At 44.6% G+C, this 12,825-nt stretch overlaps 1 protein-coding gene across 2 annotated transcripts in view; it reads left to right on the top strand.

Annotated features, from left to right (window-relative positions):
• The first annotated feature begins 925 nt into the window (after positions 1 to 925).
• LOC139558983 (BOLA class I histocompatibility antigen, alpha chain BL3-7-like) overlaps positions 926 to 12,825 on the top strand; it is a 220,857-nt gene continuing 208,957 nt past the window's right edge. For both annotated transcript variants that reach the window (XR_011671677.1, XM_071374555.1), the window contains exon 1: positions 926 to 1,138. Coding sequence is in view for 1 of the 2 variants with exons in the window: in XM_071374555.1 (XP_071230656.1) it covers positions 1,081 to 1,138 (58 nt within the window). In the remaining variant the exon portion in view is untranslated. The remainder of the gene's footprint in view (positions 1,139 to 12,825) is intronic.

Here is a 12,825-nt window from a genome sequence, read left to right as displayed (position 1 = left end):
TGTGGAAAAAGTCAAGGGGTCTGAATACTTTCTGAATGCACATCTTTGCTGTCCAATTTCTTTTGTTTAACTAGGCAAGTCAGTTAAGAACAAATTCTTATTTACAATGACGGCCTAGGAACAGTGGGTTAACTGCCTTGTTCAGCTCTGGGATTTGATTTAGCAACCTTTCTGTTACTAGCCCAACGTTCTAACCACTAGGTTACTTGCCGCCCCAATTTGCATTTGAATATTGTTGATTGCATAATTTCAGTCAAACATATATATATATATATATATATATATATATATAGTATATTCAATGAAAAATACCAAAGAAAAGGCTTAAGTTGGTCAATTATTATTAGTGTTGCAATGACTAACCCGTCAAAGTTAGTTAAAATATCTCAACCCCCAGCTCCAGGCCCAATCAGAATTGATACCATTTAGGCTTCCTTTAGTTTCAACCTCTGCTGCTTGGTTTCACCTAGATTTTACTGATGCTTGAGCTGCCTAAATTATCATTGGCTTACAAACATACTATAACTTGGTCAGAACTATATTCAGAGTTTCTCAACCCAGAGATGCAACATCACGAGACTTCCGGGAACTCTTTGGGAGCAAACTAAGTAGACCAGGCCGGGATTTGGCGTTTGAGAAGTCAATTAGAGAAGTGAACATTTCTTCCTTAGTTGTGAGTTTTCTCAAAATCTAAAGGCTCAACCTATATTCGAGACAATTTATTAAGTATTTGAACATGTTATTGCTCTATCTTCGCTAAAGTGACAAACTGAAACGTTGTTATTTTCGTGAAAAACGACTTTATATTGAAGGAGGGCCGTTGAGATGACGGCCTGCACGTGCGCAGTTTAGGGCGAGACAGCCGATGACGTCTTTCTGCGCATGAGCTTAACTAGCAACCGTTGCTAGTTATCTCCTACAAATATGATCGGGGATTTCTATTGGATAAGCAGTTTTAGCGCATCTTCATACTGTACTACTGTGTTTGCCATATTTTCACGTCATTAGTTCAGGACACCCAAAGACGGAAACATTGGGAGAGACAACAAACACATGGGTAGTTGACAGACCAACGTTGACATGAAGGGTTTTATCCTCATGTTCCTGGGAATAGTGCACCTTCATGAAGCATTTGGTGGTAAGTATAAAGTTGTATATATTGGAGCTTTAGGAAGATATGTATTTTTTTCCGTAGCTAGACTATTTAACTTGAGTTATTATAAGGCCTAATAGGCCTATGCATTTACTTGTCGTCACATTAGGCTTTTACAAACGTTTCTTCCGAATCAGTAACGGATAAAGTAGTAGCCCTTATGCACATTCCATGATCGAACGTTCTAAACACGCTTCCTACCGGCGTATAAAGTAGTAGCCCTTATGCACATTCCATGATCGAACGTTCTAAACACGCTTCCTACCGGCGTATAAAGTAGTAGCCCTTATGCACATTCCATGATCGAACGTTCTAAACACGCTTCCTACCGGCGTATAAAGTAGTAGCCCTTATGCACATTCCATGATCGAACGTTCTAAACACGCTTCCTACCGGCGTATAAAGTAGTAGCCCTTATGCACATTCCATGATCGAACGTTCTAAACACGCTTCCTACCGGCGTATAAAGTAGTAGCCCTTATGCACATTCCATGATCGAACGTTCTAAACACGCTTCCTACCGGCGTATCCTATAGAACGGAAGTCAGTCTAGTTGTTATCGACGATATAACGTTAACGTTACTACCACTATGTCGCAGTTTTTAACTAGGTGTCTTCAGGACTTGCCTCCTATTAATGATGTACATCGAATTGTTAAATCAGCCTCTGAGACTCCAACTAGCAAGAATGAAAAGGGTTTCAAGATGTGTATATAGGAAGCTACATAGACAATTATGAAGGTGAGTACCAAGTCAGTGACATATATAACGTTAGCTAGCTACAATCATATTAGCTAGATCATTTAACTATTAACTGTAGCTAGCTAGTTACTTCGTAAAATGATGTAACGTTGACAGAATCTACCTGAGAATGTGTGTATTTTCGTTAGTTTGGTTAAGTTACGCTTGCTAGCTAGCTATATTTGCTAGCTACAAATAATTGTTATTGATGTCTTCTAGACAGTATCTAACAAAGATACATTGACAGGGGAGATCACCGTGAGGGCTGCCTGTCAAAGGTCCATGAGGAAGAGTGAAAAGCCACACAGCATGAGAGTAGGGAACGGTTATAGATAGCTCCTAGGGGCCTTGTTAAACATCTCCTGTGGGACACTGTCATCATGGTCAAAATGTGTTGGAGATGGTGTCAACGTTTTAATCTTATCAGTAGATAGATATTACGGATGGGTCCCAATCTCAATTTCGAATTGCCCACTTAACATGTTATTTGGTAAAGATATGTTGATGCAGTGTTTGGTAATTGTGTTACTGACACTCCGCGTCTCAGAAACGTATGCCAACTTTTCTCCACTTACTGCCCTTCTTGTGACAACAATGGAAATGTAAGCTGACGTGCCCCTGGTTGAGTCCGCCTTTGGGCCAGTGCAAGCTGGCAGTGTGCTGTCCTATCAACTTCCACAGCCAAGGACCCGTGAAATTGTGAAGATTGCCGATGCCCCTCCACCAATACTTCCATTAGATGGCTTCAGTCTTCCCAGTGTGCTTACGTCCTTAGCCATCAGGAGCAGTTCCACGTCAAGGCATTAGAGACAACCTACGAGATGTCACACAAAGTCCAGGTTGCTACAAGGGAGCAGAGCAGCAGCCTGGAATGGCATCAGCTCAGGAAAATGAGAATAACATCCTCTCGTTTCCGAGAGGTTTGCCATGTCCAGGTAGACCTCAGCTGACCACCTAGCTGAGCGGATGTTGAAGGGATCTGGTATGCAGACCATGGAGATGAAGGGGGCTAGCCATGGAGCCAGTGGCTGTACAGGAGTACTGCACACTGAAGAATGTTAACTTCTTTCTATGTGGCTTCGTAGTGCACCCAGATGCTCCGTGGTTAGGATCCTCTCCAGATGGCATCATATTTGATCCCAGTGTGAGACCACACTTTGGACTCTTAGATATCAAGTGCCCAAATGTACCAAGTTATGTTGATGGCCCTTACCTGAAGATACAGAATGGAGAGCTGAAGTTGAAGAGATCTCATGCTTACTATTTTAAAGATGCACAATGCAGAAATTGCTCCGCCATTTCCTGGTTTCAAAAATTCTAATTGTTCACCTAATTTCTGTTTGCGGCAAAACAAGCAAGTAACGTTAGTGTAGAGAATCATTGTACCATCTAAACCGCTGTGAAATATATTTTCTATAACCAAAAATATTGTTTTTTCATCTGTTTGAAGCTGGTGTACAGGCAAAATCGAAAGTCAATGATGCAAAAACTAACCTTGAGCTGTGAAGCATAGAAATAGCGCACATAGAACATATCTACCGTTTCTTAGGAGGCTTTCACACCACTATTGGGTGCGTTTAACAATTTTGTTTGGTACAAACCCAAGTTCGGACAGTGTTCACACCAAACACCGGACCGTGATTTGCTCAAAAAGGGTGGTCTCTGTCCTCTCCCAAGTGAGCCATGGCGCGGTTCATTACTAATGAGAACACAGCTCGGCTGAGGTCCGGACCAATCACAGGAAATAAACTACACATGGGCAGTTGAGAGGATAAACGCCTCTGAAATATGTGCTGACAATTATTTAAGAGTAGCTAGAGGACAGTCATACAAATTATGCTTTTGTTTAGTTTCCAATGGCCTAAGACATAATTCAATACCAATTTAACCTATTGCTATTATTAGAACACATTTTACCCGGGCTGCTGTATGGGACAGTTTGATAGTATCATCAGATCATGATTAATTACCTGGTGTATCTTGCATGACAGAATGAACACATCAGTGCAAGCCTACTCCGTCTGGTACTAGCATCCCATCTACTGCTAGTGATAGTGAACCACCACATTATACACTGCACGCAGTCTGGACAAGCTCTCATAATGCTCAGTTGTTTTGTCGAGGGTTCATTTTTGGTGGGAGTACCAAATGTAAAATAAATAACTAGAGGGTGCAACATATAGCATGCATCTGATGTTTCATGATTGTTGTGATGTGGGACTACCTGCCAATTCTGTCCTTGGACTTGCTTTCAATGAGAATGACAGATCTAAAACACACATTTCTATGTGAGTTTCGTCAGGTCGCCAAAAAGTTATGTTGCAGCTTTAAATAACGTTGTTCTGATTTCAATATGATTTGTGCAAACTTTTCCCTCTATGCATTATATGACAATGATGTCTGTTATTATGTCTGCACAGCCAGGGCCGGCTCAAGCATAAGCAACATAAGCGGTCGCTTAAGGCGTCGGCATGCTTCAGTTCGGAAGTCAGCTAGGCGAACCGAACAGGTGTGCTCGCATACTCCCTTAAAAGACCTTTGCTTGAAAAATGAGGAGAAAACCGCTATAGTTCTGTTTGTCTGTTTTGAGATCCCGGAGCCAGTATACACTTCCTCAAAATAGTCAGAAGTCATCTAAGATATCTTAAGAAGTCTGTCAGGAATTCTGACGTTTTTGCAGAGGAAATCTTAGTCGCACAATTTTGCCTCGAATTAAGATGTTTGGTGCGGTATTTCTCAATGAAAAAATGTGTATGATAACAAGATGTTTATTGTTGAATGACAACAGACTTTATTGAAGAATCCCTACTGTTGACTTCTCACCGATGAAGGGGAGTAGACTTCTGCTACCGGCTTCGGCTTGCCTCAAGAATCAAATGTGTGTGTGCCCGAAAACAAAGTGCAAAACGAACAAAAACATAGCAGAATGTCGTCATAATAAATGCATAAACTCTTCCGAACTGTTTCGGCTGGGACGCATGCGGATGCCTTTAGGGTCCTAGGTCTGGGTCTCAACTTACTGTTGAGAGTTAGAATAGTCGAACGTGCAAGTTTGAAATTTGGCTGTGCATCTGTAACAGTGTTGCTTCCGTCCCTCTCCTCGCCCCTACCTGGGCTCCTCGCCCCTACCTGGGCTATTATTTTACAATGACGGCCTACCCCGGCCAAACGACGCTGGGCAACTTGTGCGCCACCCTATGGGACTCCCGAACATGGTCGGTTGTGATACAGCCCGGAATCGAACCAGGATCTGTAGTGACACCTTTAGCACTGAGATGCAGTGCCTTAGACCGCTGCGCCACTCAGGAGCCCGAGTGGTATAGTGTGTGTTTGAAACAAGAACACTTGTGCTCAGATGGACAAAGAAAGTCAAAGTTATTTATGCTACGCTTCCGACATTCAGGAGAATGGATATTTACAAAATCTTAAGATAAAAAATATATTGTGTAGATCAAATATGACTGTCAGATAGATTGGAATGGTATAGAATGAATAGACCACACAATCTCCTATCTTCAAAATGCTGTTCCAGATACAGCTCTGTCAATAGTTGAAGAGATTCCCTAAAAACACAGCATTTTGATACAGCTATGACTTTGTTAGGATAATTAATATAGTAGGTTAGGATAATTAATATAGTAGGTTAGAATAAATTGTGTAAGGTTACGAAAACGCTAGGATAGGGTTAGGGAAAATACTCTCCTAACCTGCTATGAAAAGTCACTTGTATCAAAGTGGCATGTTTTTAAGATGACCCATTAGTTGTGTGCAGTCAATCCGATGTTTCAGAAAAGTAGTCACTTCCTGAGATCTGTATTCAAATAGTTTAAAAAAGGTAGTTTCTTTGAGGTCGGTTTTCAAGTAGTTTTTAAAAGTTGTCACTTTATGAGATTTGTATTCAAATAGTTATAAAAAGTAGTAATTTTGGGGGGTCTGTATTCAAATAGTTGTAGTCACCTCCAAACAAATGATTTGTTCCCCTGAAAAAATAGTTACTTTCCATAAATTATAGTTAAAACTATAGTCCCAGATCTGGTGTGTGTGGGGACAGTGCTTGTAGGGGGAATGTAGTGTATGCTCGTGTGAGTGTCAGTGTAAGTGAGTATGTGCCTAGAGTCAGTGCAAAATAGGGTCAATGCAGATAGTCCAAGTAACCATTTGATTAACTATATATATATATATATATATACAGTGGGGAGAACAAGTATTTGATACACTGCCGATTTTGCAGATTTTCCTACTTACAAAGCATGTAGAGGTCTGTAATTTTTATCATAGGTACACTTCAACTGTGAGAGACGGAATCTAAAACAAAAATCCCGAAAATCACATTGTATGATTTTTAAGTAATTAATTAGCATTTTATTGCATGACATAAGTATTTGATACATCAGAAAAGCAGAACTTAATATTTGGTACAGAATCCTTTGTTTGCAATTACAGAGATCATACGTTTCCTGTAGTTCTTGACCAGGTTTGCACACACTGCAGCAGGGATTTTGGCCCACTCCTCCATACAGACCTTCTCCAGATCCTTCAGGTTTCGGGGCTGTCGCTGGGCAATACGGACTTTCAGCTCCCTCCAAAGATTTTCTATTGGGTTCAGGTCTGGAGACTGGCTAGGCCACTCCAGGACCTTGAGATACTTCTTACGGAGCCACTCCTTAGTTGCCCTGGCTGTGTGTTTCGGGTCGTTGTCATGCTGGAAGACCCAGCCACGACCCATCATCAATGCTCTTACTGAGGGAAGGAGGTTGTTGGCTAAGATCTCGCAATACATGGCCCCATCCATCCTCCCCTTAATACGGTGCAGTCGTCCTGTCCCCTTTGCAGAAAAGCATCCCCAAAGAATGATGTTTCCACCTCCATGCTTCACGGTTGGGATGGTGTTCTTGGGGTTGTACTCATCCTTCTTCTTCCTCCAAACACGGCGAGTGGAGTTTAGACCAAAAAGCTCTATTTTTTAATCATCAGACCACATGACCTTCTCCCATTCCTCCTCTGGATCATCCAGATGGTCATTGGCAAACTTCAGACGGGCCTGGACATGCGCCTGCTTGAGCAGGGGGACCTTGTGTGCGCTGCAGGATTTTAATCCATGACGGCGTAGTGTGTTACTAATGGTTTTCTTTGAGACTGTGGTCCCAGCTCTCTTCAGGTCATTGACCAGGTCCTGCCGTGTAGTTCTGGGCTGATCCCTCACCTTCCTCATGATCATTGATGCCCCACGAGGTGAGATCTTGCATGGAGCCCCAGACCGAGGGTGATTGACCATCATCTTGAACTTCTTCTATTTTCTTCTATTTTCTAATAATTGCGCCAACAGTTGTTGCCTTCTCACCAAGCTGCTTGCCTATTGTCCTGTAGCCCATCCCAGCCTTGTGCAGGTCTACAATTTTATCCCTGATGTCCTTACACAGCTCTCTGGTCTTGGCCATTGTGGAGAGGTTGGAGTCTGTTTGATTGAGTGTGTGGACAGGTGTCTTTTATACAGGTAACGAGTTCAAACAGGTGCAGTTAATACAGGTAATGAGTGGAGAACAGGAGGGCTTCTTAAAGAAAAACTAACAGATCTGTGAGAGCCGGAATTCTTACTGGTTGGTAGGTGATCAAATACTTATGTCATGCAATAAAATGCAAATGAATTACTTAAAAATCATACAATGTGATTTTCTGGATTTTTGTTTTAGATTCCGTCTCTCACAGTTGAAGTGTACCTATGATAAAAATTACAGACCTCTACATGCTTTGTAAGTAGGAAAATCGGCAAAATCGGCAGTGTATCAAATACTTGTTCTCCCCACTGTATATAGTTAATCAATCAGTCTGATGACTTGGGGATAGAAGCTGTCTTGGAGTAGGTTGGTCTGAGAGCCGATGCTCTGGTACCGCTTAACAGACGGTGGCAGAGAGAACAATCTATGGCGTGGGTGGCAGATGTCTTTGGCAATTTTTCATCCGTTCCTCTGACACTGCTTGATATAGAGGTCCTGGATGGCAGGGAGCTCGGCCGCAGTGATATACTGATGACCAGCCTTTCAAAGCGCTTCATGATTACAGATGTGAGTGCTACGGGACAGTAGTCATTTAGGCAGGTGACCTTGAAGTTCTTGGGTACAGGCACAATGGTGGTCAGCTTAAAATGTTGATTACAGACTGGGACAAGGAGAGGTTTAAAATGTCAGTGAAGACACTTTTTTTTTTTTTTTTTTTTTACCTTTATTTAACCAGGTAGGCTAGTTGAGAACAAGTTCTCATTTGCAACTGCGACCTGGCCAAGATAAAGCATAGCAGTGTGAACAGACAACAACACAGAGTTACACATGGAGTAAACAATAAACAAGTCAATAACATGGTAGAAAAAAAGAAAAAAAGAGAATCTATATACAATGTGTGCAAAAGGCATGAGGAGGTAGGCAATAAATCAGATAATTACAATTTAGCAGATTAACACTGGAGTGGTAAATCATCAGATGGTCATGTGCAAGTAGAGATACTGGTGTGCAAAAAAAAGCAGAAAAGGAAATAAAAGCAGTATGGGGGGGGTGAGGTAGGTAAATTGGGTGGGCTATATACCGATGGACTATGTACAGCTGCAGCGATCGGTTAGCTGCTCGGATAGCAGATGTTTAAAGTTGTTGAGGGAGATAAAAGTCTCCAACTTCAGAGATTTTTGCAATTCGTTCCAGTCGCAGGCAGCAGAGAACTGGAAGGAAAGGCGTCCAAATGAGGTTTTGGCTTTAGGGATGATCAGTGAGATACACCTGCTAGAGCGCGTGCTACGGGTGGGTGTAGCCATCGTGACCAGTGAACTGAGATAAGGCGGCACTTTACCTAGCATAGCCTTGTAGATGACCTGGAGCCAGTGGGTCCGACGGCGAACATGTAGCGAGGGCCAGCCGACTAGGGCATACAGGTCGCAGTGGTGGGTCGAATAAGGTGCTTTAGTAACAAAACGGATGGCACTGTGATAAACTGCATCCAGTTTGCTGAGTAGAGTATTGGAAGCCATTTTGTAGATGACATCGCCGAAGTCGAGGATCGGTAGGATAGTCAGTTTCACTAGGGTAAGTTTGGCGGCGTGAGTGAAGGAGGCTCTGTTGCGAAATAGAAAGCCGACTCTAGATCTGATTTTGGATTGGAGATGTGTGATATGAGTCTGGAAGGAGAGTTTGCAGTCTAGCCAGACACCTAGGTACTTATAGATGTCCACATATTCTAGGTCAGAACCGTCCAGGGTGGTGATGCAAGTCGGGCGTGCGGGTGCAGGCAGCGAACGGTTGAAGAGCATGCATTTGGTTTTACTAGCGTTTAAGAGCAGTTGGAGGCCACGGAAGGAGTGTTGAATGGCATTGAAGCTCGTTTGGAGGTTGGTTATCACAGTGTCCAAAGAAGGGCCAGAAGTATACAGAATGGTGTCGTCTGCGTAGAGGTGGATCAGGGAATCGCCCGCAGCAAGAGCAACATCATTGATATATACAGAGAAAAGAGTCGGCCCGAGAATTGAACCCTGCGGTACCCCCATAGAGACTACCAGAGGACCGGACAGCATGCCTTCCGATTTGACGCACTGAACTCTGTCTGCAAAGTAGTTGGTGAACCAGGCAAGGCAGTCATTAGAAAAACCGAGGCTACTGAGTCTGCCGATAAGAATATGGTGATTGACAGAGTCGAAAGCCTTGGCCAGGTCGATGAAGACGGCAGCACAGTACTGTCTTTTATCGATGCCGGTTATGATATCATTTAGTACCTTGAGCGTGGCTGAAGTGCACCCGTGACCGGCTCGGAAACCGGATTGCACAGCGGAGAAGGTACGGTGGGATTCGAGATGGTCAGTGATCTGTTTGTTGACTTGGCTTTCGAAGACCTTAGATAGGCAGGGCAGGATGGATATAGGTCTGTAACAGTTTGGGTCCAGGGTGTCTCCCCCTTTGAAGAGGGGGATGACCGCGGCAGCTTTCCAATCCTTGGGGATCTCAGATGATACGAAGGAGAGGTTGAACAGGCTGGTAATAGGGGGTGCGACAATGGCGGCGGACAGTTTCAGAAATAGGGGGTCCAGATTGTCAAGCCCAGCTGATTTGTATGGGTCCAGGTTTTCCAGCTCTTTCAGAACATCTGCTATCTGGATTTGGGTAAAGGAGAAGCTGGGGAGGCTTGGGCGAGTAGCAGCGGGGGGGGGGGGGGGGGCTGTTGGCCAAGGTTGGAGTCGCCAGGAGGAAGGCATGGCCAGCCATTGAGAAATGCTTGTTGAAGTCTTCGATCATCACGGATTTATCGGTGGTGACCGTGTTACCTAGCCTCAGTGCAGTGGGCAGCTGGGAGGAGGTGCTCTTGTTCTCCATGGACTTTACAGTATCCCAGAACTTTTTGGAGTTAGAGCTACAGGATGCAAATTTCTGCTTGAAAAAGCTGGCCTTAGCTTTCCTGACTGACTGCGTGTATTGGTTCCTGACTTCCCTGAACAGTTGCATATCGCGTGGGCTCTTCGATGCTATTGCAGTTCGCCACAGGATGTTTTTGTGCTGGTCGAGGGCAGTCAGGTCTGGAGTGAACCAAGGGCTATATCTGTTCTTAGTTCTGCATTTTTTGAACGGAGCATGCTTGTCTAATATGGTGAGGAAGTAATTTTTAAAGAATGACCAGGCATCCTCAACTGACGGGATGAGGTCAATATCCATCCAGGGTACCCGGGCCAGGTCGATTAGAAAGGCCTGCTCGCAGAAGTGTTTTAGGGAGCGTTTGATAGTGATGAGGGGTGGTCGTTTGACCGCGGACCCGCAGCGGATACAGGCAATGAGGCAGTGATCGCTGAGATCTTGATTGAAGACAGCAGCGGTGTATTTGGAGGGCAGGTTGGTCAGGATAATGTCTATTAGGGTGCCCATGCTGACGGATTTAGGGTTGTACCTGGTAGGTTCCTTGATGATTTGTGTGAGATTGAGGGCATCTAGCTTAGATTGTAGGACTGCCGGGGTGTTGAGCATATCCCAGTTTAGGTCACCTAACAGAACAAACTCTGAAGCTAGATGGGGAGCGATCAATTCACAGATGGTGTCCAGGGCACAGCTGGGAGCTGAGGGGGGTCGGTAGCAGGCGGCAACAGTGAGAGACTTATTTCTGGAGAGATTAATTTTTTAAATTAGAAGTTCGAACTGTTTGGGCATAGACCTGGAAAGTATGACAGAACTTTGCAGGCTATCTCTGCAGTAGATTGCAACTCCTCCCCCTTTGGCAGTTCTATCTTGACGGAAAGTGTTATAGTTGGGTATGGAAATCTCAGAATTTTTGGTGGCCTTCCTAAGCCAGGATTCAGACACGGCAAGGACATCAGGGTTGGCAGAGTGTGCTAAAGCGGTGAGTAAGACAAACTTAGGGAGGAGGCTTCTGATGTTGACATGCATGAGGCCAAGGCTTTTTCGATCACAGAAGTCAACAAATGAGGGTGCCTGGGGACATGCAGGGCCTGGGTTAACCTCCACATCACCCGATGAACAGAGGAGTAGTAGGATGAGGGTGCGGCTAAAGGCTATCAAAACTGGTCGCCTAGAGCGTTGGAGACAAGGAATAAAAGGAGCAGATTTATGGCCGTGGTAGAATAGATTCTGGGCATAATGTGCAGACAGGGGTATGGTGGGGCACGGGTACAGCGGAGGCAAGCCCAGGCACTGGGTGATGATAAGAGAGGTTGTATCTCTGGACATGCTGGTCTCAATGGGTGAGGTCACCGCATGTGTGGGAGGTGGGACGAAGGGGGTATCAGAGGTACGGAGAGTGGAACTACGGGGTCCATTGCAAACCAAAACAATGATAACTATGATAACTAGCCTGAACAACAGTATACAAGGCATATTGATATTTGGCAGAGACATACAGTAAGGCATAAAGTGATTGCAGGTCTTGATTGGGAGAGCTAGCTAAAACAACAGGTGAGATAACAGCAGCTAGTCAGCTAACACAGCAACAGCAGGTAAAAATGGCGACGACTAGGCAGAGAGGGTCGGATTAACTACACACAGAGCCTGAGTTAAAACACAGAGCCGACAGATAAAACACAAGTAAACAGAATGGAGTACCGTAAATTAATGGACAGTCCGGTAGGCATCAGCTATGTAGCCAGGTGATCATAGTGTCCAGGGGGCAGCCGTAGATGGAGCAGGGAAGTCGCCGCTAAGCTAGCACGCGGTGTTTAAAGTTAGTAGCCCGGGGGGGTGAGTCTGCTCAGACAAAGGGGGTCTGCTCAGACGGAGGCCGGTTGAGGGTACAGCGGAGGGGTATTGGTCTGCAGACCAGATGTGGTCGTGTCGACAGAGAATCCAGGCCGGATGGCGAGAGAGAGGTTGTGATTGTAGAATTGTGTTTGCTAACTGATGCTAGCTTCGTAGCAGTGGCACTAGCTGTGCTAGCTGCGTTAGCTGCAGGCTAGCTGTGAGGATCAGAAGTAGTGGCTCAGGGATTACGGCAGGAATCCGGCGTTGTTGTCGAGAGACAGTCCGATGCTGTTAAATTGGTGAGTAATATCCAGGCTAATAACAGGGCTGGTGTCTGTGCCGAAAGTAAAGGCTGCTAGCATCGGTTAAAAATGGCTAAGTAGCTTGTAGCTGGTAGCTTGTAGCTGGTTAGCTACTGGGGGTTCTTGAATGTGTTCCACAGTTCCAACGGTAAAAGCTGCTAGCATCGGTTAAAAATGGCTAAGTAGCTTGTAGCTGGTAGCTTGTAGCTGGTTAGCTACTGGGGGTTCGTGAATGTGTTCCACAGTTCCAACGGTAAAAGCTGCTAGCATCGGTTAAAAATGGCTAAGTAGCTTGTAGCTGGTAGCTTGTAGCTGGTTAGCTACTGGGGGTTCGTGAATGTGTTCCACTTGCCAGCTGGCCTGCGCATGCTCTGAGAATGTACCTTTTTTATTCCGTCTGGCCTTGCGGCCTTGCAAGT

Source organism: Salvelinus alpinus, chromosome 29, assembly GCF_045679555.1.
Source record: "Salvelinus alpinus chromosome 29, SLU_Salpinus.1, whole genome shotgun sequence".
Taxonomy (NCBI): domain Eukaryota; kingdom Metazoa; phylum Chordata; class Actinopteri; order Salmoniformes; family Salmonidae; genus Salvelinus; species Salvelinus alpinus.
This window is presented reverse-complemented; position numbering and strand designations above follow the sequence as displayed.